General features: G+C 50.6%; 1 protein-coding gene across 1 annotated transcript; it reads left to right on the top strand.

Moving 5' to 3' along the window:
* The first annotated feature begins 3,341 nt into the window (after positions 1–3,341).
* Positions 3,342–24,100, top strand: F11R (F11 receptor). Its single transcript, XM_045982742.1, has 10 exons — positions 3,342–3,498; positions 19,327–19,395; positions 19,563–19,670; positions 19,854–20,000; positions 20,274–20,476; positions 20,891–20,993; positions 21,134–21,241; positions 21,460–21,472; positions 21,776–21,824; positions 21,933–24,100. The coding sequence occupies exons 1-10, from the start codon at positions 3,438–3,440 to the stop codon at positions 21,966–21,968; spliced, it is 897 nt and encodes a 298-aa protein (XP_045838698.1). The 5' UTR covers positions 3,342–3,437; the 3' UTR covers positions 21,969–24,100.
* Positions 24,101–26,053: the final 1,953 nt, after the last annotated feature.

The raw sequence follows: 26,053 nt of genomic DNA, 5'->3' as shown, positions 1-26,053 counted from the left end.
CCTTCGGCTCAGGTCATGATCTCAGGGTCCTGGGATCAAGTCCCGCATCAGGCTCTCTGCTTGGCGGGGAGCCTGCTTCCTCCTCTCTCTGCCTGCCTCTCTGCCTGCTTGTGATCTCTCTCTGATAAATAAATAAATAAAATCTTAAAAAAAAGAATATTTAAAAAATGGACCATGTGCTGTGCTGAGCATATTATGTATGTTATATCATTTAATCCTTGTTTTGCTGGGAGGTATTACTATCATAGCTACTTTTGGGATGCAGAAATTTTCAGAGATGTGAGCTGGCCAAAGACTAGCTAGAAACCGGGGACTGGATTTGAATTGAGATCTGTCCATCTCAGGGAGAGGTGGTTTCTCCAGTGCCTGGTTCAGATCTCCATACAGTAAAAAACAAGAGATTATCTCCAGACCCACTGGGGGTGGGGCGTGATGGGGGTAGGGAGGTAGGGTGTTGTGGGGGTGAGGGGGAGACTTCTGAAACCATACCAAATGAAAACTCTTTGAAGGACTTAAAGATGCTTAGCTTGGAGAAGGAAAGACTTAGAAGGCTCATAAAAGAATCTTAAAATACTTGAAGGAAGGGCTCTCATTGGCAAGGAATAATGAGATGATTTTGTCTAACTCCAGAGAGCAGAGGCTGGAAGTTACTAGGAAGCAGATTCCAGAAAGGATATTTTAACAGTTAAGACTTGTACTGGGGCGCCTGGGTGGCTCAATGGGTTGAGCCTCTGCCTTCAGCTCAGGTCGTGATCTCAGGGTCCTGGGATTAAGTCCCGCATTGGGCTCTCTGCTCGGCGGGGAGCCTGCTTCCCCCTCTCTCTCTGCCTGCTTGTGATCTCTGTCTGTCAAATAAATAAATAAAATCTTAGAAAAAAAAAGTTGTACAAAAATCAGAATGGTCCGCCTTAAGAATTTTCAGAAGAGTTTAAGCAGAGTCTGTATAAACTCTCTGCTGTTGTATGGACCTTCCTATCTAGGGCAAGAGGATGACTCAACCTCTAAGATGACCCTTCCTGCTAAAGACTCCAGATCAGTATTGGAGCTCCTCTAACCTCCTGCTCAAGTTCCCCATCTTGAAGTTTTCTCTGACACTCACAGCCCCCAGTGATTGGTTCCTTTCCCGGCTCTTCCCTCCCCTTGTAGCCCTCAAGGCTACATTCCTTTGAGGGTAAAGAACAGAACCTTGCACGTGGCAGGCACCCAAGGATTTGTTTCGATTTAGTAACATGAGGTTTCTTTTGGTAACATATTGTCTTGTTTCCTGTATTAAGTCTTCAAAGTAGAGAGCAAGCTATTTGAAGTCAAAGACTGTGATTTATATTTATCTGTATTTCCTTCCCTATAGCACCCACCAGGCGCTTGATAACCATTGTTTTATTTTTTTAAGATTTTATTTATTTGACAGAGAGAGACACAGCGAGAGAGGGGATACAAGCAGGGGGAGTGAGAGAGGGAGAAGCAGGCTTCCCATGAAGCAGGGAGCCCAATGCGGGGCTCCATCCCAGGACCCCGGGATCATGACCTGAGCCAAAGGCAGAGCTTAATGACTGAGGCTCCCAGGCGCCCGGATAACCATTGTTTTAAACTGAGTGGAAGTAGAGCGGACCAAAGATTGAGAGCAAAAGTGCAAGAAACAAAAGGTGGAAAAATACCACCATTTTGCATAAAGGTGTGGGCTTCTTACTTGCAGTGCAATAATGTTCAGGAATTTGTCCAATAGGCAAGATTAGTTAAAATTAAATCATTGTAGGGGCGCCTGGGTGGCTCAGTGGGTTAAAGCCTCTGCCTTTGGCTCAGGTCATGGTCCCAGGGTCCTGGGATCGAGCCCCGCATTGGGCTCTCTGCTCAGCGGGGAGCCTGCCGCCCCCTCTCTGCCTGCCTCTCTGTCTGCTTGCAATCTCTCTCTGTCAAATCAATAAATAAAATATTTAAAAAATTAAACCATTTAAAATAAAAGCTAGAAATAATAAAGATGTTGAGCGTGAGTTTCAGTTAAAAGCGACACAATAATATAAGAGGAAGCCCGAGTATTAACACAGTCTCTGGCAAGAGGGGCGTAGCACCCAACTGTTAGTCACAGAGAGAACAACAATTTTAAAATGCAGGGCTCTGCTGATGGATGGAACACGTGTAAGGGACAACTGCCATCACAGCGATGCTTACAGCACATCTCTCTGTAGGTCCGTCTGTATTACCTGGGTGTGTCCGGTGTCCACATTGGGTGTTGAAAGTTCTTGAGAGAATATAATCCTGCTTTTCCCACTTTTGGGCTGAGGTGTCCCTTCCCCTTCTCCTTCCCTTCCCTTCTTCTGTGTAGCCCCCTCCAAGCTTAATCCTGTGAACGGGGTCCACAGAGGACCACGCCTGGAGAATCCTGTCAAGGTCTCATTCCGCTCCCGTCCCAGTCCTCTCCCCAGCCCCCCCTCCCTTTAAAAGATTTTATTTACTTATTTATTTATTTATTTATTTATTTATTTAAAAATTTTTAAAAACATTATTTTTATTAGCATATAATGTAGTATTTGCCCCAGGGGTACAGGTCTGGGAATCATCAGGCTTACACACTTCACAGCATTCACCATAGCACAGACCCGCCCCAGGGGCCATCCCCCAGCCACCCTGTCCCTACCCCCCCCCCCATTCCTCCTATCAGAGAGATCATATAATAATTGCCTTTCTCTGGTAGACTTCGATTTTACTTATTTATTCGACAGAGAGAGACACAGCGAGAGCGGGAACTCAAGCAGGGGGGAGTGGAGAGGGAGAAGCAGGCTTCCCGCCGGGCACGGAGCCCCAGGCGGGGCTGGATCCCAGGACCCCGGATCAGGACCCAACCCGAAGGCAGACGCTTAACGACTGAGCCTCCCAGGCGCCCCCTCTCCCCACACCCCTGCCTATGAATGCGTGTTTTTCACCGGCCCACGGTTCTGTAGAGCCCCCGGCAGTTTACACCCAGACACACACACAAACCGCGGAGAACAGCGGGGCGGGGCTCCCGGCCCGCAGGTCGACGGCGCCCCCCCCCGCCTTCGAGGTACCCCTCCACCCCCCGCTCTCCCTCAGGACCCAGCCAGTCGGAAAGTCCCTACTTCAGGATCGCCGCCCAATCAGGGTGTCCTCACCTGCGGAAGGTGAGCCCCGGCCTCCTGACGCGACAGTCCCCTGGGCCAATCAGAGGCGGCCGGGGCTTGGCAGGGCGCCCGGCGCTCGGAGCTCGAGAGGTTGCACCTGGCGGCGGTGAGTCACTCAACGGAGTGGCGGCTCCCTGCACCAATCGGAACGCGCGGGGCCGGGGCGCCGGCCAATCGCCGCGGGGGGCGGGGCCGGGCGGGGCCCAACCTGGCGGCCGGAGTTTAGTCCGCGAGCGGCGGTGGCTGAAGCCGGGTCTGAGCGCGGGGCTCCTGCGGCCGCGTCGTGTCGGGACCCTGATCGTCATGGGGACAGAGGCGAGAGCCGGGGGGAAGCAGCTGCTTCTCTTCACGTCGGTCATCCTGTGTAAGTTCCCGGAGTTTCGGGAGGACTCGGTGGGTCGGGGCAGAGGTCGGGGGGAGGCGCTCCCCGCGCCTCTCGCCCGCGGGAGGGGAGGAGTTGAGAAACCCGCCAGCCTCACCCTCCTGGTCCCCCTTTCCATCCCTGCCCGCCCCTGCTTCCCCTCCCCCTCACTCTGGCGCTGGCTGGCTCCCCTCCCCCACACCGGTCCCCAGAGACCCCCCGGGAGGGGGCCGTGGCCTCCGCACGGAGCCAGAAGCCACGGAGGGGGCAGCCCCAGCTTCCCAGCCTCACTCACTGCGGGGAGCCCCGCGCACACCCGCCCAGGCGAGCCCCTCCACACGCGCCTGGGAAGGGCCATCCTGCCCCCCAGCAGGCGCCCGACCAGCGGCGCACAACCCGAGAGAAGCCCGAGCCTGGCACCGCGGACGGTCCTCAGGGCAGGTCTAATGGAGGTCGGGTGCGGTGGGCATCTCTTTGCCTGGCTTTAGCTCCCCTGGATCTTTGGGGTGGCGGTGGTTGCTCTGGGAAAAGTGTCTGGGTGCAAACTCCGAAGAGGAAATAAATTGGAAATAGCGCCTTTCTCCGAGCAGGGCACTTCAAGTTCCTTCCTGGGCTAGCGACCTCGAGAGTCCTTCCGAAGTGGTGTTGACGGAGTGACTATTCCCAGGGGGAGGACCTGCCTCTGGGTTGGCTGGATCCTTCTCGGAGCCGGTGCTCTGCCCTCCCCCAGCCGCTCCTGGGAGTTTTTGTTTCCTTTGTAAACTCCCTTTCCTGTGGAACAATGAGGCTCACTTGCGGGGGCACGCCGCGGACTATAGATAGGTTTGGGCGGGACTGGGTGTGTGGTTAGGGTCACCTCGTGAGGCAGCCTGTGTCCCCAGCTGGATCTGTCAGATTCTTGAGTGCCCGTGCCTCCGTGGATTCTTGTGTGTGTGATCTGTAGGAATCTTTGTTTTTCCCTCGAGGTCGTGCTTTAGGAAATGTAAAAGAGATGAACAGCCACAATCAGCATCGGTGGTCATAGGGCAGTTCATTTGTTCAGTTTTGAAGTTGGAAATGGATTCCCTGCTCTTAGACAGATGGATTGACAGCTCCTTTGTCCCTTTTCACAAAAACAGAAGCTCTTGGGGTAAACCGGACCAGAAGCAAGTCTGCTCCTCTCCCTATTGTACAGATACGGAAATAGGCCCACAGAGGGGAAATGACTTTTCCAGATTGACGAAAGGACCTGGGAATGGAACCAAGTTTTCCTGAGCCCCTTCTCCTTTTTCCACTGCTGGATCCAGCATCTCAAGCACCCTCTGGCACAGGAACCATGATCTCAAACATCAGCTTGGGATAACGCCCCTGGGTCCGCTCTCTTCCCTTCTCTCCCTTGCCCCTTTCTCAGCCTCCACTTTCCTCTTTGATTGAGTTTCCCTTCTTTTCCTGTTTCTTCGCCTTTCTTACTTCTGCCTGTATTTCAGAACTGCTCATGACACCCATGGCCCTTCTTTGGTTCTGGGTGGTCCTCCTGGTGATACTCAACCTCCCATCCCCCGCCCCCCCCCCCCACCCCGGCCGGAAGTTTCTCATCATTGGCACTGTCTGTGACCCTGTGTGTTGGGCTTACAAGCCTCCCGAAGCCAGCATCCTTCTTCCTTTTCCTCTTTCTTTTTTCTCTCATTTTCGGCATTGTGACTTACCCCAATAAGCACATACTGGCACAGAAAGAGTTGGGATGGCCCCCATCCAGACCTTGGGGGTGTCCTCTAGTCTGTTCAGGGATTCAGATGGAGCCTGAGGCAATGTTGCATTCGCTTGACAGGACTGTGGGTCCTGGGAAGTGACATGCCTAGGGGACGGGGGAACTGACCATGTCACATTTCAATTCGGCTGGACCCCGGGGAGTGATTTGATTAGTACAGTCAGGATGGAAATAGGAATCAGGTGACCTCACGGGGTTCTAGTTTGGCTCTCTGCCTTATTTGTGATCTGAGGCTAGTGCCCAGTCTTCCCATCTGTGGAGCAGGAGTAATGATACTTGTCCTTTGGGTCGACCAGGATCATAGCTACATCACATGCACAGAAAGGGATGACTATTACTGGGCAGCAGTTCACCCCTTTGGATTTTGTGAGGAGGAAATAATACTGCCCCAGAAGAGTTGGTCAAAGGAAGCAAGGTTTCCCCCTGCTAGATCCCAGATGGCAAAGGTTAAAAAGGTAAGGGCTCTTTCTTGGGTGTCTGGTCTGTCCTCTGGCCCTGGAACATCTGGAGCATACGTGGGCGCCCTTGTGTTCCTTTTTCTCCCACCCTGGTTATTGCTCACCGTGGGCTCTGCTATCAGGGAGGAAGAAACGGCAGGATATGATCACGTCAAGCAGGATATGATCCCAACCCCAGCCTGGGAAGCCTTGTGGGGAGGAAAGCCTGAGCTGCTGGGACAGGAATTGGAGCCCGCATACTGAGGGAATGGGGTTTGGGAAAAGCACAACCAGTGACCAGAAGCACTGTCTCCTACTCCCTGGGGAGCCTGCACTTGGAAAAGTTTCCAGCAATCTCCCAGGCAGGGGGAGGCATTTCTGCTTAGCAGGGTCATGTGTGAATAGCATGACTTCTCATGTAACCAAGGGGAAGAAGGGAGAACCTGGGTTGGGTTGGAACCCTTGTTCTCTCCCCCCATCCCACTTCAGCGGGGGACCCCACCAGAAGGCAGGAGCTGCTGCTCGGTGCCTGAGTCAGTCTGAGTGCTTGTCTCCTCCGCCGATGCTTCTGACTCAGGCGCTTTCACCTTTGCTGTGCAGCTTTGCCTCCAACTACAACTGGTGAGTCACGTCTCTTCCCTCCCTCTGCCAGCCCAGGAGAGAATCGGTCCCTCGAAACCTGAAACCTAGTGGCTGACGGAGCTCCACCAGAACTAGGAACTGGGAAACGTGCAAATGCGCGGTGGTGGGATTCAGTCTGTACCTCCGGGCTCCAGGATGCTTTCCCTTCTCCGTGTTTCTCGCTAGTGTCTTTGTGACCTGGGCATGTCTGGGGTCTCCAGGCTAGTTTTGGTTTGGGGTAGAACTCCTGTAATTAAAAAAATAAAAAAGTTTTATTTACTTAGAACAGGTTGATACATTGGTGCACACTACAGACATTGTGTTACATTATTTCACTTTGGATGCCCTGGAGGTCTTTCCCGGTTGGCCTTAGGGGCGTTGTGGTCTTGGTCTTTAAGATCCCACCGCTGCCCACCGCTCCTCCAAGTCACCCAGTCAGGGGCCACCTGTTCGTGGACACCGAAAGGGCTGACACCTTTGCTCAAGATTGAAGATTGTAGATGGAAAAGCTACACCCACTTTGCACGACGGAGTAGGAAGTAGTGGAGCATAGTTTTCACATCTGTTAGTGTCGAGAGACTGTGGGGGCCTCTAAAGTCGTTTGTTTCCTTTTCCGAGGTTCAGGAAAGATCTGGATGACCACTTGTCAGATGTAATTGGGAGAGAGGGTACAGCACTGTGGGGGGGCGGGTGGTGGGAAGCCATGTGGGTGGACACATTCTGGGCTTTTCCAGGCATTGAAAACCCAGAGTTCATCTGTCTGGGACTCCCTGATAAGCAGGGTTTCTGTCCAAAGTCCGGCTGTGGCATTAGTTTCGCAATGTTGGGGTGAGGACAGGAGGAAGCAGCTGGCTGACAAGGAAGCTTGACGCCAGGCCCCTGGAGAGAGCCCTGTGTGGGTGGGGCACAACCTTCCCTATACTGGGGACACGGGTGGGGAAGGGGAGGAGCAGAGCAGGTAACACTAGAAATGGAAATTCTGCAGAGAGAGGGCAGGAGGGAGCCATGGAGTAAAAGCTTTCCTGTCCCACACTGCTGATCGACCGTCTGCCATCCTGAGGGCCATTCCACCCCTGACGTCACTCAAAGTGCAGCCAAGAAGGGCTGTGTAGGCTCAGTTGGGCTCGCGGAGCCTTCCTCTTGCCCACACATTCCTTATCTGTCCTACCCTAACCTCCAGGAGCAAGTTCAGTCTTTACAGAGTGACTGGTGGGGAGGAAAGGGGAAACCGGGGGGTGGAAGCCCCAGGTCCAGGTTCTTTTTTTATTTTTATTTTTTAAAGATTTTATTTATTTATTTGACAGAGATCACAAGTAGGCAGAGAGGCAGGCAGAGAGAGGGGGGAAGCGGGCTTTCTGCTGAGCAGAGAGCCCGATGCGGGGCTCGATCCCAGGATCCTGGGATCACGATGTGAGCTGAAGGCAGAGGCTTTAATCCACTGAGCCCCCCAGGCACCGTGGCCAGGTCCAGGTTCTGATGGGACTGCTTTGCCAAATGCATTTGTTAGTCTAGGAAACATGGGTGTCTACAGGGTTTTGAGCACTGTGCTAGGGAGTAGGAATAAAGCAGTGAATAACATCTGCTATCAAGAAGTCCGGAGGGAAGCTGGGGGTCCTGGGAACCCACGTCAGGTAAACTGAGTATCCTTTCAGAGCCAGATGCCCTGGCTCTTCCTCCTCATTCCGCTGCTCTAGCTTCCTTACAGCGGGAGGGTCCTCTGAAGCTCGGATGCCTAGAGGGGAAGTTTGGGTGAATTCTTAGAGAAAACCAGAGAGGCCAGCTGGCTGGTTTCCCTCCTTTTCCTTCCCCTTAAAAAAACAAAAAAAAACATGGAATTCAGACCATCTCATGACACAAAAGCAGCTTAAGGAACTTTCTAGTAATTAACAGGATGTATAGAGGAAATACGTTTTCTTAATAAAGCAGCAGAAGGTGGAGCTTCCCTGTGGTGGGTCTGATTGCCTGTGCAGGGGTGGTTGGTGGTGGGTTCTGTTAAGTGTGGACACTTTTGTCCTCTGTGACCACCTTCTCATCGCGGCGTGCTTCGGGAGGGGGGGCATGGGACGCTTCTCGGGGCAAAGCACAGTGCTCGGAGCTGGAGAGGCACGGACAGCCTGGATTCTCTTCCCAAGGAACTACAGACATGCACTGACGAAGCCAGAAACAGCAGAATGTGCCAGGCACAGTCATCAACGTACAGAATGTTTGGGGGGCATACAAGGAAAGAGATACATTTTTGTTAAGAAATAATACGTGCTCAGTGCAGAAAAATGGGGAAACAGGGATTATAGAGAAACTAAAAATTACATGTAATCCTATTATCAGGAGATAAACAGTACTGGTGTTTAATTGTAGTCTTTCTCTATGAATTATATGCTATATATGTATATATACCATGTATATGTGTTTTTAAGCAAAGTGGGCTTGAGACAAACTCCATTCTGTATTCTTCTGCATGGCTATGTCAGAACTAATTGTTCACCTTTTGTTGGACTTTGAGGTTTCCTTCTTTTGCTGCACTAAATAATATGAAATACTATGAATATTGAATAATGAATATGAATAATGAAAAATAATATGAAAGTGTCCCTGTACATACATCTTTTAAGTCTATTTTCTTAGACTACATTCCTGGAAGTGGGGGAGAGATTAATGTTGACTGGGGAAAGTCATCATGGGTCAAGGGGCATTTGAACAGGGTCTTGGAGGTTGGGTGGGCTTTCCTTGGTCTGGTGGAGACGATCTGTACTGTCATAGTTTCGGAGCCTCAGAATTAGACAGACTTGGGTTAAGATTCCCTTTCGACCATGGGGCACCTGGCTGGCTCAGTTGGTAGAGTGTAAGACTCTTGATCTCCAGGTGATGAGTTTGAGCCCCACATTGAAAAAGGATTCCCTTCTTTCTTTGCTGTCTGTAGCTGTGTGATTTTGGACAACTGTTCTTTTTTTTTTTTTAAGACTTTATTTATTTATTTGACAGACAGAGAGAGATCACAAGGAGGCAGAGAGGCAGGCAGAGAGAGAGAGGGGGAAGCAGGCTCCCTTGCTGAGCAGAGAGCCCGATGCGGGGCTCCATCCCAGGACCCTGAGACCATGACCCAAGCTGAAGGCAGAGGCTTAACCCACTGAGCCACCCAGGTGCCCCTGGACAACTATTCTAAGCTGAGTGTGCTCATCTGTGAAATGGGATGATAACAGTAATACTTGTCTCGCAGCATTTTTGCGATTGGAATCTAAGGAGACAGTGCGGGCCCCTGGGTAGCTTGGTTGAGTGTCTGCCTTTGGCTTGGGGCTTGATCTCGGGGTGCTGGGATTGAGCCCTACTTTGGGCTCCCCTTTCAGGGAGTTTGCATCTCCCTTCCCTTGCTCCTCCCCACCATTCATGCTCCCTCTCTCTCTGTTTCTCAAATAAATAAATAAAATCTTTAAAAAAAAATTGCATAGGGCACCAACCTTAATGGGAGGGCTCGCTGTATCATTTCTGCCATGACCCTCCATTGGTCGAGGCAGTCCCAAGACCTTGCTAGGATTCAAGAGGAGGGAACCTAGACTCAAGTCACAGTGTAAAAAAAGCATGTGGGATGAAATAAGCATATAGATCCATTCTGTTTTGGAAAATACAATTTGTCACAGTTTTATTATTCAGATACATAGTGGTTTTTAAGAACGATGTACTCAGTCTTACAGATTTGTCCACCACCAGCTCTCTTCTGAATTGTAGGAAAGCATACAGGGGTCGATTTAAGTATTAATGGCTACATCACCACCTCAGCTCCCTCCTCTTCTGCTCCCACTTCTACCCCCTTGTGCCACTCTGCCTACCTGCTGTTGGCAGCTACAATCATCTCCAGGTCCCCTGTGTGGTCCTTTCCTCCTGTCCTTTTTCTCTCCTTGAAACTTACCAGACTTGCCTGTACTCTCCAGGATCTCTCTGTCAAATAAATAAATAAATACAATCTTAAAAAAAAAGATTTAGGGGTCCCTGGGTGGTTCGGTCATTGGGTGTCTACCTGCAGCTCAGGTCATGATCCTGAGGTCCTGGGAGCAGCCCCTCATTGGGCTCCTTGCTTGGCGGAGAGCCTGCTTCTCCCTCTCCCACTCCCCCTGCTTGTGTTCCCTCTCTTGCTGTGTCTCTCTCCGTCAAATAAATAAAAATCTAAAAAAATATATATATAGTAAGTAATAAATAAATAAATATAGATCCCACATATACATGAGATCATATGGTATTTGTCCTTCTCTGTCTGACTTATTTCCTTTAGCATAATGGCCTCAAGTTCTATCCATGTTAACCCAAATGGCAAGGTTTCATTCTTTTCTGTGGCTGAGTAATAAAACATTGTATATACGTGGACCACGTATTCTTTTTTTTTTCCATTTTATTTATTTTTTCAGCATAACAGTATTCATTCTTTTTGCACAACACCCAGTGCTCCATGCAAAACGTGCCCTCCCCATTACCCACCACCTGTTCCCCCAACCTCCCACCCCTGACCCTTCAAAACCCTCAGGTTGCCCCAACCTCCCACCCCTGACCCTTCAAAACCCTCAGGTTGTTTTTCAGATGGATCACGTATTCTTTATCCATTCATTCATGAATGGACACCTAGGTGGTTTCCGTATCTTGGCTATTGTAAATAGTACTGCAGTCAACGTAGGGAAGCTTGTGTCTTTTCGAAGGAGTGGTTTTATTTCCTTGGGAGACACCTAGTAGTGCAATTGCTGGATCCTAGGGTAGTTCTACTTTTGCTTTCTTGAGGCACCCCCATGCTGTATTCCGTGTCGGCTGCACGAGTTTGTATCCCTGCCAGCGGTGCATGAGGGTTCCCTCTCCTCTGCGTCTTTACCAATACTTGTTACTTCTTGTCTTTTGATAGTAACGTGAAATGACATTTCATTGCGGTTTTGATTTGCCTTTCCCTGATGATGGGTGATGTTGAGCATCTTTTCATGTACCTGCTGGCTGTCTGTAGGTCTTTGGAAAAAACATCAGTTCAGATCTGTGCCCATTTTTAAATTGGATTCTGTGGGGTTTTTTGCTATTGAGTTGTGAGTTCTTTATATGTTCTCAATTTTTTGGATAGTAATCCTTTATTAGGTAGGCGACTTTCAAAATTCTTCTCCCATTCAGTAGGTTGCCTTCTCATTTGGTGATGGTTTCTTTGCTCTGCAGAATGTTGATTCCTGCACTGTGTGGAAATGTCATCATAAACCTAGGTCCAGTTTGTCGTCCCTGGAAATTCAGCCAGAATGCCCACGGCTGAAATTCAGCGTAGACCTATGTATTCATGCACCTGCTCCGCCATCAGAAAATATCACAGACTGGGGCTTAAACAACAGTTATTTATTTTCTTTTTAATTTTTAAAGATTTTTTTAATTAAACAATTTTTGAAGATTTATTGATTTTGAGAAAGGGAGAGCATGAGGTGGGAGAGGGACAGAAGAAGAGGGAGAAGCAGACTCCAGGCTGAGCTCAGAGCTGGATGCAGGACTCAGTCCCAGGACTCAGGGATCAGGACCTGAGCTGAAGTCAGGTCCTGACGGGCTGAGCCACCCAGGCGCCCCAACAGTGATTTGTTTTCTCACAGTTCTATGGGCTGGAAGTTCAAGACTACAGGGCTGACAGCCTCAGTTCCTCTGAAACCACACTCTTCGCTGGTGGTCTTCCCTGGGGGAGGCACCCTTGCTGTCTCTCCATATAAAGGACACTGCTTAGGTTGGACTAGGACATGTCCCAAGGGCCTTATTTTAACTTAATCGTTTTGTGAGAGGCCACATCTCCAAATACAGCCCTGTTTTGAGGTATCGGAGTTTAGGGGGAACACAATTCAGTCCCAACAAGCATAAACCATTTTGAAGATTCCCTCTGCAGAAGGGACAGTGCTCTGATGAGGATCAGGCCTGGGGCACCTGGGGGGGCTCGGTCGGTGGAGCGTCTGCCTTCAGCTCGGGTCATGATCCCGGATTCCTGGGATCGAGCCCCACATGGGGCTCTGTGCTCAGTTGGGACCTGCTTCTCCCTCTGCCTTCTGTACCCCCACTTGTCCTCTCTCTCTCTCTCTCTCTCAAATAAGTAAATAAAATCTTAAAAAAAAAAAAAGAAAAAGGATCTCCTCCTCTACTGACCTGGGGTTCTTTGGAGCCTCCTGGTTGTACCTGTCTGAAGAGGGTGGCGGTGTTTTACTCTTTCGCCCACTTTCTTCTGCTGCTTTATTTTTTATCATTTTTAAAAAGATTTGTTTATTTGAGAGAGAGGAGCAGAAGCAGGTTTGAGTGGGGGGAGGGGCAGAGGGAGAGCGTCCCAGCCCGACTCCCTGCGGAGGGCAGAGCCTGCCTCTGGCTTGTTGATCTTGTGGGCTGTGAGGTCAGGACCTGAGTTGAGATCTGGAGTTGGATGCTTTTTTTTTTTTTTTGGAAGGTTTTGTATATTTATTCAAAAGAGAGAGTGAGAGAGCAGAGGGTAGGGGCAGAGGGAGAGGGAGACTCAGACTGTGGGCTCAGCAAGGAGCCTGATGCAGTGTTCTATCCCAGGATCCTGAGATCATGACCCAATAGGAAGGCAACCCCTTCCCCGACTGAGCCCCTCAGGTACCCCTCTGCTTGCATCAGCAACCTCCTGGCATGTCCACTTCTGTCTTGCACACTTCCATGGATGCAGAAAAGCAGCCTCTACCTTTGTGCATGGGGGCACCTACAGACACACTGCAACCTGGGGCAGAAATCAGGCCTTGTTGCAAAATGGCTGTTGGGAATTGCGCATGTGCAGAGAAGTTTTGAGACTGTTTGAAATTTTAAAACATTTGGGGCGCCTGGGTGGTTTAGTGGGTTAAAGCCTCTGCCTTCGGCTCAGGTCATGATCTCAGGGTCCTGGGATCAAGCCCCGCATCGGGCTCTCTGCTCAGCAGGGAGCCTGCTTCTCCTTCTCTCTCTCTGCCTACTTGTGATCTCTGTTTGTCAAATAAACAAATAAAATCTTTAAAAAAAAGCAAGCACTTAATTTGGGGGGTACCTGGTGGGCTCAGTCAGTGGAGTGTGTAACTCTTGATCCCGGGGTTGTGAATTTGAGCCCCACATTGTGTGTAGAGATCACTTAAAAATGAAAGAAATCTTGGGGCGCCTGGGTGGCTCAGTGGGTTAAAGCCTCTGCCTTCATCTCGGGTCATGATCCCAGGGTCCTGGGATCGAGCCCCGCATCGGGCTCTCTGCTCAGCGGGGAGCCTGCTTCTCTCTTTCTCTCTCTCTCTGCCTGCCTCTTTGCCTGCTTGTGATCTCAGTCCATCAAATAAATGAATAAAATCTTAAAAAAAAATGAAAGAAATCTTAACAAAAAACAAGACCACTTAATTTTTAAGTTCTGAAGCTAAGTTTCAGAAAAAGTTTAATGGAGGGGCGCCTGGGTGGAGTCTGCCTTTGCCTTCGGCTCTGGTTGTGATCCTGGAGTTAAGCTCTGAGTGGGGCTCCCTGCTCAGCGGGCAGTTTGCTTCTTCCTCTCCTTCTGCCCCACTCCCCTCACTCATGCTCTGTCTGTCTCTCAAATAAATAAAATCTTAAAAGAAAAAATTAGAAAAGAAATAGATTAATGGAAAAGCATCATTCCCCCCCAAAGTAGAACAGTTTATTAAAATTAAAAAAAAAATTGAACTGTGGGCCAGGTTTGTTTTTCATTTGGGCGTACCCTGTCTGCCAGCTTGAAAAATGGGCTTATCTTTGTAGATAAACTTTAACAAGTAGATGTGGTAGTGAATGTTCTGCTATGACCTAATTTGTTAAGACTCTGAGTTGTTCAATGTCAACTCGTACCAGGCATTATGCTGAAGTGCTGAGTACCCAGAATAATAAATAACACACGGTCCCTGCTCCCTCGGGGTTTGCTGTCTGGTAGGGGAGACGTCCCCGGGCACAGATGATGTCATTAGAATGGGAAGTGCTTTGCTCCTGTTTCGCCTGGGGTAGTTAAAGCCTCAGAACGAGGAATGAGGTCGGAAGCCAGGTCCGAAGCCAGCTCTGGTAGGATTGGGGGTGGGTGGGTCATTCCTTGGGAAATAATGTGGACGCGCAGCTGCTGACCAGATGAAGAAAGAGGGGAAAGGTACTCTGCTGAGCTGGAGCGGTAGGAGCGAAGCAGAGGTTGGGAATGTGCCCTTTGCTGGGAGTTTGAAGGAGTCTCTGCCGCTGGAGGAGAAACTGAAAGGGTAGAGACTGACCAGAGGGGCAGGTAGTGCGGGACCACTTGCCTGGGTGAAGAGTCTGGATTTTCTCCGAGAGGCACTATGCGATCCTTGAAAACTTGAAGCAAGTGTTAGATGTGTATTTTTAGGAAGGGTGTGTGGTATCAAGCTGCCTCGATTTGAATATGCACCACCACTTAGCTGCCCGTGGCCTCAGTTTCCCTGGGTTAGCAAATAGAGATGATAGGGGCTCCCGGGTGGCTCAGTCGGTTAATCGGCAGACTCTGGGCTTCAGCTCAGGTCATGATCTCAGGGTTTTAGGATCGAGCTCTGCCTTGGGCTCCACACTCAGCAGGGAGTCTGCTGGAAGTTCTTTCTCTTTCTCTCTCAAATACAGAAGTAAATCTTTAAAGAAAAATAGAGATGATAATAATAGTATCACCCAAGTCTGGAGGTCGTTGTAGGGATAAACGAGCAGCCAGGTAATAAGCTTGTAGCGGGGCCTTGCACACAGTAAGCGCTCCGGAAATACTAGCTCTTCCTCAGGCACTGGAGGGAGGACGGATTTGAATGGGTCAAGACTAAAGAAGACAAAAAGCAAGTTTACCCGAGAGACCAGTCGCAATCCTTCAGATGTTGGTGGGACTAAGCAGCGGTGGTCAGAATTGACGATATAGTGCTTGCTTCGTGATTGACAGGAGTGAGGGGGAGATGGTGACTGCCGGAGGGCTTCCCGTTTGAGTGAGCAAGTCGTAGATGGTGATACCACCAGCCTGGAGAGGGGAGCAGGAGGAGAGGTGGAGGCCGATGCGGGAAGGGGGTGTGTGAAGTCCGGGGGAGAGGGCGGGAGGAGGCTCAGCCCCGGACAGGGAGGCACCTGCAGCTGTGGTGGGAGGTGGGGACCGGAGCTGTCCCCAGGTGGGTGCAGATGAATTTCGGGCTGTGTTTGAGATTTCCTAGAGAGAATGTGGGAGGGGAAAAGGCCCGAGATGCAGTGCTGGGAATCACTCATATTAAGGGATTGACAGAAGAAGCAAGGTTCAAAGAGGAGAGTGAGCAAACTCAGAGGCGGCGGGACATAAGCATTTTGCAGGCAGAGTTTATATTTATTTATATGTCTTTTTAAAAAAGATTTTATTTATTTATTTGACAGAGAGAGAGAGAAGTCACAAGTAGGCAGAGAGGCAGACTGAGGGGGAGGGGGAAGCAGGCTCCCCGCGGAGCAATTCCAGGACCCTGAGATCATGACCTAAGCCTGAGGCAGAGGCTTAACCCGCTGAGCCACCCAGGTGCCCTATTTATATGTCTTCCTGAAGAAACTGTGAGGTCAGAAAAATAAGTGTGTTCAGAGGATCTATGGGCAGATGGGGATAATAATGATGATGATGATAATAGAAGATACAGTGGTTACTTGGTGCTTCCTCTTGTAGGCACTTTATTTATATTAGCTTGTTTAACTCTCAACCACAGGCCTTTGATGTAGAAACTGTTATTATCCCCATTTTACAGATGGGTGAACCGAGGTTCAGAGTGACTAAGGTAGCCTGCCCGGATCGCTCAGCCTAGGAGGTCCCAGAGCTAGGATTTGAGTCAGGCAGCCTGGTTCCAGAGGCTTGTTCAGGAGGGACAGCGGGGGCGGGGGGGTTTGGGGAGTGGTCCACGATGGTGAGTTATCCAGGAGGGCGAGGAGGGCGTGCCGTGTGAGGCTGGGCAAAGGCATGCAGGGACTCGCAGGCACAGTAGAGCTTGGGTATTGGAGGTCAGGCCACAGGAGGTCAGCCACAATCCTGCCTCTGAGGGAGGGGTGGGGGCAGGTACTGACCCTGAGATGTCAATTACTGTACCAAGACGTTTATTAGGGAGTGCTCTTGGGATCCACACCTAGGGAAGGGCAGGGAAGGGAAAGGAAGCAGGATTGGGCAGAGGGAGAATTTCAGTTGCATCGAAGCCTCAGCCTGTTGTCCAGGAGAGCTTTAGGGTGGGAATAGCCTTTCTGTGTTTTCCCGAGTTGGGGGGTTGGGGCATTGGGGCAGTAGAGCTGGGGCTCCCTGGAGCTGCCCTCCTGCTCTCATTCATTGCTGGGGCACTGCCCTTGCCCTGGTGTCAGGCATGCCCCTGGGCCCGGCAGGGTGCTGTCTGTCCCCAGAAGGGCTGATGGCTGAGGGCCTTCATCTGGCAGAAGTCCCAGCAGCTGGAAAACTAGTCCTTCATTCCTGAAGGGGAGATCCTGCTCGAGCATCCCGCCGCACATCACAGGTAGCAAGCTGTAAAATTTGAGGATCTTAAAAACAGAGTTCCCATCATCAAAGCAGAGGAAGCTGACTGGGGCGAAAATCAAAACATTTCATTATCAGCATTCCCAGTAACAGCTGAGTAAGAATGTCAGTGTGCCCAGTTTTCAGTTAAGTGAGGGCGTGTGATTTAATTTCTTGTCTCTCATTATGTGTGGTTGTAAATTTGACATTAAAATGTAGATGCCCAATAGTCTACAGATTCAATGTAATACTATTAGAAATAATTCACAGGTAAAATGGACCTGACTTTTAAAATAATGACATTTATTGTATAGTCTGCGCCCATTAAGCCATGGCTTTTCTGAGAAACAGCGTGGCTTATAAAAATATGGTATAAAAAGGGGAAAGAGGGCATCCGGGTGGCTCAGGCAGTTAAGTGTCAGACTCTTGGTTTCGGCTCAGGTCATGATCTCAGGGTGGTGAGACCGAGCCCCGTGTCAGGCTCCCTGCTTGTCCCTTCCCATCTTCTCCTTCCCCCAGCTCGCTCTCTCTCTGATAAATAAAAAATCTTTTAAAAATAAAATAAAAAGGGAGAAAAGAGGGTGTAGGAGGAAGCTGTGTGCTCATCTGAGCTCTGGTCTTTTATAGTTATGAAAACATGGGCTAGCCCCGTAACTTTTTAGACATTTAATTTTCTCTTATGTAAAATGGGAGAGAGAGAACTAAATGTTCTGGACTAATTCACAGTGTTGTGTCAAGTTGAGATAAATGTATAAAAGTACTTATAGGGGTGCCTGGGTGGCTCAGTGGGCTAAAGCCTCTGCCTTCGGCTCAGGTCATGATCCCAGAGTCCTGGGATCGAGCCCCGCATCGGGCTCTCTGCTTGGCAGGGAGCCTGCTTCCTCCTCTCTCTCTGCCTGTCTCTCTGCCTCCTTGTGATCTCTGTCTGTCAAATAAATAAATAAAATCTAAAAAAAAAAAAGTTTTATTTTATTTATTTTACAGAGATTGATTATTTTAAAGATTTTGTCTTATTTATTTGTCAGAGAGAGAGAGAGAGCACAAGCAGAGGGAGCCGCAGGCAGAGGCAGAGGGAGAAGCAGGCTCTGTGCTGAGCAGGGAGCCTGATGCAGGACTCAGTCCCAGAACCCCAGGATCATGACCTGAGCTGAAGGCAGACGCTTAACTGACTGAGCTACTAGGCGCCCCTGTATAAAAGTACTCTTTATATATTAATTCGAAAACAAAACCAAAAACCAAAATCCCTCAAGGACTTTAGAGAACATCTAGTTCAAACCTTTCGTGTTTCAGGTGAGAACAGGGAGCCTCAGAAGTCACAGGACCGTACTCAGTTATGTGAGGAATCACACAGAGGAAGAATGTGCTCGCATTAATCTAAGGAAGACGGACTCTTAGAATTACAACGAACGCACACTTGGTGGTTGAGCGTGAGAACGCGAATGGGATGTTTGTGCAAGTGCAGGTCTGCAGTCGAGTCTGGCTCTCCCAGAGTCCGTCTCTGGTGCTTCTTGTCGAGTGCTGGACCCCCTGCCCGGCCGGTGGTGGTCGCACTTGGTTAGCCCCCCCCCCCCCCCGCCCGCTCCCCCAGCCCTTCATCCCCCCACTACACACCGCGTCTTCCTTTCCTTCTCCACTGGGTGGGAGGAGATTTTTGGAGAGGATCTTGCCCAGGGCTGGTCCTGGCTCCCTCTCAGGTCCGGCTGTGTCATCTTAGGCACGATTCTTTCCTTCTCGTTGGCTCGGTTCCTCGTGTAAAACTGGGTAATAACACTTGTCCTGCTGATCTGTCATGCTGCTTTCAAGGATCAAACGATGTAATGTATGTGAAAACGCTTTAAAAAGCACAAAATGCCCTACAAATGTCAAGTGTTGTTATTATCCTCATTATTGCTCCTCCCCTCCCTCCCTGACTCCCTGCCTCCTGTCTCCTTCCCTCCCCTCACCCCCCACTCCACCTCCCCTCCCCGCCTTCCCAGTCTCCAGCTTTGCTGGCTTCCTGCCAGGAGCGTCTGACAAGTGGTTGCAATTAATTATTTGTTGAGAAGCTTTCTCTGAACCATGCAATGTCATTGCGGAAGCTGTTCTTGGACGAGTAGGAATCCAATTAGATTATTGGGAGCTGCAAGGGCTTCTGGGTGGCTCAGTTGGTGAAGCATCTGCCTTTGGCTCAGGTCATGATCCCGGGGCCTGGGATCGAGTCCCACGTTGGGGTCCCTGCTTAACGGGGAGCCTGCTTTTCCCTCTCCCCCTGCAGCTACCCCTGCTTGTGCTCTGTCTCTCTCTCAAATAAATATATAAAATCTTAAAAAAATTAAAAAGATTATTGGGAGTCGCAGAGGGAAACAGAAGGAGTAAAGGAAATTACATTCAAAAGAAATACTTCATTTCCATTGATAATGGAAGGATTGGCCTGCAGTTATGGCAGAAAGCATTTAAAGAAAATGGTTAGGATATTGGTAAGAAGGGTGTGAGACCCAGGAGGAGCTTGGATGGCAGAATCTCCTCGCCTTGGAGAAGCCATGGGAGGTGCCCAGCCTCCGACGCCCCATCAGAGGGGATACTCTTCTGTCCCCTCCTGATGGGGCTGCCCCTGTCCTCCTCAGGCTCCCTGGCGCTGAGCAGGGGTGCGGTGTACACGTCGGAACCTGAAGTCTCCGTTGCTGAGAACAAACGTGAGTGCAGGGCAGCTCGGGGGTGGGGGTCTGGGGCGGGTGGGAGCAGGTGCAGGCCCCGGGGACTTGGACAGCATCCAGCAGGGGCCACTGTTGGGGGCCATTTCCCCTTTCCCGTTTGCTGCTCTCCTTCCTCCTCTTCACTTCTGTCCTGTCTGTGTCTGCAGCTGCCAAGCTGCCCTGCTCCTACTCCGGCTTCTCCTCTCCCCGCGTGGAGTGGAAGTTTGCCCAAGGTGACATCACCAGCCTCGTTTGCTATAACAACAAGATCACAGGTGAGTTGTTGTTCTTCCTTTCTGATGGCCCAGGTTGTGGAGGGACTGAGGGGCCTGGGTTCCAGGGGAGAGCTGCGGCCTGGGGCTCGGGTCCCGCGGATCTCCCGTGGCCTCTCCTGCCGCCATCGCCGGCTTCTCTCAGCTCTCCGGCTCATTCAGCCTCTCCTTCCTCTCTCCTCGCAGCTTCATATGAGGACCGAGTTACCTTCTCACATAGTGGCATCACTTTCCATTCTGTGACCCGGAAAGACACGGGCATGTATACGTGTATGGTCTCCGACGAAGGCGGCAACACCTATGGGGAGGTCACCGTCAAGCTCGTCGTGCTGGGTATGTACCACACCTTTCCCGTGTGGTCTTGGCACTCATTGCTTCCCTAAACCCTCACAGGCTCTGGTGAGCTTTGGAGCTCACTGAGGGTGAGAACGCCCCTGGCTGGGGGGATTCAGAGTCCCGGTGCCGGCAGAGAGGGGCTGAGCCCCTGGTGGGGGAAGCTGAGGGCGTGGTGTGGTTGGAGGCTAGAGCTGAGGGATGGGGGATCAGCAGTGTAGCCTCTGGGCAGTGCCCTCTGACCTGGGCTCAGCCCCTTCTGTCCCCTTACAGTGCCTCCGTCCAAGCCTACTGTCAGCGTCCCTTCCTCTGCCACCATTGGCAGTCGGGCAGTGCTGACCTGCTCGGAAAAAGATGGCTCTCCCCCTTCTGAGTTCTACTGGTACAAGGACGGGGTCCTGATGCCCACAGAGCCCAGGAACAACCGAGCCTTCAGCAACTCTTCCTATAGCCTGGATCACAAGACCGGGGAGCTGGTAGGGATGGGGTAGCGAGGGAGGGGCGGGGGCAGTTGCAGAACCCTTGAAGGTGGGGAGGAAGAGCGGCAGGTGAATTTGGCTTCGGGGTCAACAGACAAAAGATGGGCACTTGGACACATAGTAGGATGAACGTTGCGTAACGTGTAGAACAGTTGAGTCATTATGTCGTACACCTGAAAGTGACGTGATGTAATTTGTCCCCTCTGGTGCAGTTAAGAAGCAAAAACAGAGGTGCGCCTGGCTGACTCAGTCGCTGGAGGCTTGCGAGTCTTGGTCTCGGGGTCGTGAGTTCAAGCTCCATGTTGGGCGTAGAACTTAAAACACACACAGGAAAAAAAAAACACACGCGAAAAAGCAGAAGTAGGTCCTTGGCTTCTTCGGGCAGGAAGCCAACTGTTTTCTTCCCTCCAGGTCTTCAACCCCGTTTCAGCCTATGACACTGGCGAGTACATGTGTCAGGCACAGAATGGCTATGGGACCCCCATGAGGTCAGACGCTGTGCGCATGGAGGCCGGTGAGCACGGGTGTGCGGAGCAGCGGCATGAGCTTGACCTGGGGTGGGGGTCGGGGTCTGCTTTTCTTCCTGGCTTTGGTAGTGGTGTCAGCAGTGGGAGTGTGCCTTCAGGGCCCTGACCTCTCGTTTGTGTCTCATAGCGGAGTTGAATGTGGGGGGCATCGTGGCCGCTGTCCTTGTGACGCTCATTCTCCTTGGATTCTTGATTTTGGGCATCTGGTTCGCCTATAGACGAGGCTACTTTGACAGTGAGTATCTGCCCTCAGAGGCTGTCCTTTTTATCATCCCCCTTTCAGGGCATGGTTCTTGGGTGCCTCCTGAGCACAGAGCAGATAGTGAGCCCACACGTGCGGGGTTCTCTCCCGGGTGAGCACCACTTACCGCCTGTGTGCTGTGCCCCCCGCCCCTTCGGTGTCCGGCTCGCTCTGTCCTGCTCATGCTCATGGTCTCATTTCTTCTCTTTCAGGAACAAAGAAAGGGTGAGTGAGGTCCGTCGTGGGGATCCCTGAGGTTGAGAACGTGGACGCCTATGGTTTGAAGCTGAGATGGGTCCAGGGGAAGGGGTGGAGGCGGAGGTGGGGGTAGCCCCGTTTGGGCAGAGATCCGGGTCTCTACCTGTCCCTGTTCCTGTAGCCTTGCGTTTGTCCTGTCTCCCTGCACCCGCGCGTCCCTGCTGAGAACTCTGTGCTTCTGTGAAGCTGAGTCCAGCCTCCCGCGCTGGCGAGCAGAGGCTAAGGGGAGCACTAGGAACTGAGCATCTCCATCCTCTGGCTTGTCTGCAGGACCTCGAGTAAGAAGGCGATTTACAGCCAGCCCAGTGCCCGCAGCGAAGTGAGTGTGCTACCCCGGGACGAGGGGGGCTTCTGGCCCGTGTCCCACGTGCGGGAGAGGAGAGCTAAAGGCAGGGATAGAGTTGATTTGATGTTTCTGTTTCCCCAGGGGGAGTTCAGGCAGACTTCGTCATTCCTGGTGTGACCCTGGTCCGGCTCATCTCCTGTCCTCTGTGCTTGCCTTACGCTGGTGCTACCAGACTCTGGCCCGTGATGTCTGTACTTCCACAGAATGCCTTACGTGCCCCACAAGGGTCCCCACTTTTATCTTAGTTAGGATTTGTTTTTTTTTAATAATGTTGGCTGTGTCCCCCTTCCTCCTGCCCCGTCCCTCTGTTCCCACCACCGCTGAGTGGCCTGGGACTTGTTTAAAGCTTTCGTTCCCCATCCCTATGAGGGATCAGGTAGGAGTCCTGACTGACGCTGGTTGACCTCCCTCTAAGCAGGCGACAACAGTGGCAGACACGCTACCCACCCCCTCACCCCCGCGTCCTGGCCCGTGAGTAGTGACCTTGAGCTTATCCCGCGGCCCTTTCCTTATGCTGAGGAGGTATCCGCCGTTCCAGGGTGGGGACTGGAGATGGAGCAGCTGACAGCTGACAAGGTTGTTTGGGGACCGCACCCAGTCTCTCCTGCCTCTGCAGCCCCCTTTGTTCTGTCTTCCCACGGGAAGTGCCACTGGGATCCTGTTGCACGGTCCCGGACACAAGCAGACGGTCCGAGACACAAGCAGACCGGCACCAGCTGTGTCTTCGGGAAAAACACAGGAGCTTTGGTTCTGTGTGGAGAAGCGAGCTTTCAGCGGGCATGGAGCAGAAGCCCTTTAAAACCACTGAGAGAAAAAGGAAGCGGGAGCAGCTGGAAGCTCAAACTCTCACCGCTGGCTGGAGCCTGGGCGGACGCTGTTGAGCTGCATCTGCAGGGCAATGGGAATGTTGCAGTAGCTCTTAGCTCTTTGCCGAGCGTGCGTGTCTGCCCGCGTGCGTGGTCTCAGTTGCTGAAATCCAGTGTGTGCCGGAGGGCTTCTTAGCTCTTCCGTGAGATTTTGTTGGTGTGTGTTTGGATGTTGCTGGAAATAAAGCCTTGGTTTATCAAACCTTCTTGCTGTGGGAAGTGGGGAAATGAGGTTCCTGGGCTGCAGTGTACAAACAGGAAGCTGCCTGAAGCCCCATTTCCCTGCAACCTGGCTTGGTCCTGGCTCCCTGTCCCACCCCTTCCTGGTTCCTGTCTCAAGGTGGAGCCTCTGAGCGTCCGACCCTCTGTCTAGAGCCCTCTTGTGGCCGCAGGAGAGCTTTCTGCTGGAGGAGTGCCCCGGGGAAGCCGAGCCTGTGCTCCAGGCTTCTGCTGGGGCTCATCCACCAGGTGGGAGGAGAAAGTGCCCACCCCCCCCACCCCCCCACCCCGCCAGCCAGATGCATCAATAGACTTCTCTACCGCTGTGGGAAAACTCCAGAGCCGGAGGCAGGAGGATTCCTCAAAGCCTTTGAAGAAGTCCTCCTTTAGTAGTAGCTTAAAGTAGCAATTACTACTTTATTTAAGCTGGATTGAGGGTGAGAGGGAGATGCTATTTGAGGAAAAGACAGTTTAGAGACCAGGACAGAAGACTGGATGGATGGATGGGAGTGAGCAGCAGTAAGCAAGATGGCCTGCCTGTCATTCCTTCCTTCTGTCCATCCAGACGCTTTTTCCCCTTAGATTTCTGTTTCCCCATCTACCGCAGTCCCCCAGTCTGTTAACCAGCAAGAGGGCAAGTACAGGGTTTCCCAGGGCTGATACTGTGGAGGACACTGAGCCCCACTTGGCCATGTTTTAATCCCTTATCTGGAAATCCCTAACAGAATCGAGTGTTCCATCAAGAATCCAAAAGGAAAAACAAAACCAACTAGACCATCAGTTAAGGGTCATGCACCAATAAAAAGTAAATATTCCAGATGGAAATAAATTTAATGAAACAATAAAAGTAGAGATTATGGAACGGTTCAGTAAGAATGAGATTTTTAAAGTATGTTTCAGCTTTTTGTGTTCTGCTTGGGAGATGGGGGTGGGGGAGGTTGCGGAGAGAAAACACCACAGGAAAGCAGAGGTAGGTGATTCATTGTTCCTTTAAGTCTGAGGTAAAGGGTTCCTCCCTCCCTCAGTCGCTTGTGGTGAGTTGGAGTCATTTATTACCAGCCTTGGAATTTATCTCTGCAGCTTACCGCAGCCTCTATGAGTTGGAAAACACCTTGTCAAATGTCCAAACTTGTTTTTGTAATAAATGTTTATTTTTCACATTGAGTGAGGGTCTGTGTTAAAAGAAGAGGGACTTCAGAGTGACTTGGATATTCAGAATCTCCCTGACAGCTTTATTAAGAGATCTGAGGAATCCTCCACAGAGCCTGGTAATGTGTCTTAAGCTTAGAGTTGGCCTGTCCCTGAATGGGGTTGATGCAAATGGACATTTTCTTAAATTCAAGTAGCACCTGGGGGAAGCAGTTCTATGGAGACGGGTGTTTCGAGACACAAACCCAGTGTGATTGGGGATAAAATGATTGTCAAGGATGTCTGCTTTTTTTTTTTTTTTTAAAGATTTTGTTTATTTGACAGCACAAGCGGGGGGGTGGGGAGAAGTGGCGGGGACTAAGTGGGGGAGGGAGAAGCAGGCTTCCCACTGAGAAAGCCTGACCCAGGGCTCATCCCAGGACCCTGGGATCATGTCCTGAGGTGATGGCAGGCACTTCACTGAGCCACCCAGGTGCCCCAGAATGTGTTGTCTTAACAGATCCTACAGACGGGGGCACCTGACTGGCTCAGTTGGAGCATATGCCTCTTGATTTTGGGGTTGTAGGTTTCAGCCCCACGTTTGGATGTAAAGATCTTAAAATCTTAGAAAGGGTTCCAGGGTGGCTCAGCTGGTTAAGTGACCAACTTTTTTTTTTTTTCCATTTTATTTATTTTTTCAGGGTAACAGTATTCATTCTTTTTGCACAACACCCAGTGCTCCATGCAAAACGTGCCCTCCCCATTACCCACCACCTGTTCCCCCAACCTCCCACCCCTGACCCTTCAAAACCCTCAGGTTGTTTTTCAGAGTACATAGTCTCTTATGGTTCGCCTCCCCTCCCCAATGTCCATAGCCCACTCCCCCTCTCCCAATCCCACCTCCCCCCAGCAACCCCCAGTTTGTTTTGTGAGATTAAGAGTCATTTATGGTTTGTCTCCCTCCCAATCCCATCTTGTTTCATTTACTCTTCTCCTATCCCCCTACCCCCCCATGTTGCTTCTCCATGAAGTGACCAACTTTTGATCTCAGCTTTGGTCTTGATCTCAGGGTCCTAGTTCAAGCCCTGCATAACTGCCCACTGGGCGTGGAGCCTACTTAAAAAACAACCTTAGAACAGAATCTATAGGGGAAGGACAGGAGGGAAATAGGTTTGGTCCATTTCAGAATGAAGGGAGAGGTATGTTTTGTTTTGTTTTGTTTTTCAGAAAAAGAAAAGTTTTATTCAACCAAAATACACACTATTAGCATTAACTGCTTTTCCCCAATGATAAATTTCTCCAAATATATTTAAAATTCAGCATTGTTAAAATTTATTCAAATCCTTCCATTACTGTTCTCTATTAGAGAATGCTGTTTCTTGGAGTCTCAAATGATACATCATTTCAACTTCTTTTTTTTTTTTTAAATTTTTTATTTCTTTGACAGAGAGAAATCACAACTAGGCAGAGAGGCAGGCAGAGAGAGGAGGAAGCAGGCTCCCTGCCAAGCAGAGAGCCCGATGCGGGGCTCGATCCCAGGACCCTGGGACCATGACCTGAGCTGAAGGCAGAGGCTTTAACCCACTGAGCCACCCAGGCGCCCCTCATTTCAACTTCTTTACAATAAGATGCTACTGTCAGTTTTGCCTGAGTTAAAAGTAATGAAATACTCTTTTTGCAGACCACCATACAGTTACCAGAACCTTCTTTTTGGTTGCAATGATGGTTTTAACACACTTGGTAACTTCTTCAACAACCAACCATCATCCAGACCACTTTCATTTTTTTGTCAAAGTTTATGATATTCTCTAAAATAGGTCTCTGCTCTTTCAGATCTTAAGGTATGAGCACATCTCTCATCATCTCAGTTTGTGATCATCCATCAGTTGGTGTTACCTAGCCATTTGTCCCAACTTTTTCACCTTTCCTATTGCAGCCAGGTGTTGAGAAATCCTTGTAGCAGAAACTCTGAAGTCTGCTGTGAGGCCT

This window comes from Meles meles, chromosome 17, assembly GCF_922984935.1.
Source record: "Meles meles chromosome 17, mMelMel3.1 paternal haplotype, whole genome shotgun sequence".
NCBI classification, from domain to species: domain Eukaryota; kingdom Metazoa; phylum Chordata; class Mammalia; order Carnivora; family Mustelidae; genus Meles; species Meles meles.
The sequence above is the reverse complement of the archived record's forward strand: the minus strand, read 5'-3'. Positions and strand labels throughout refer to the sequence as shown.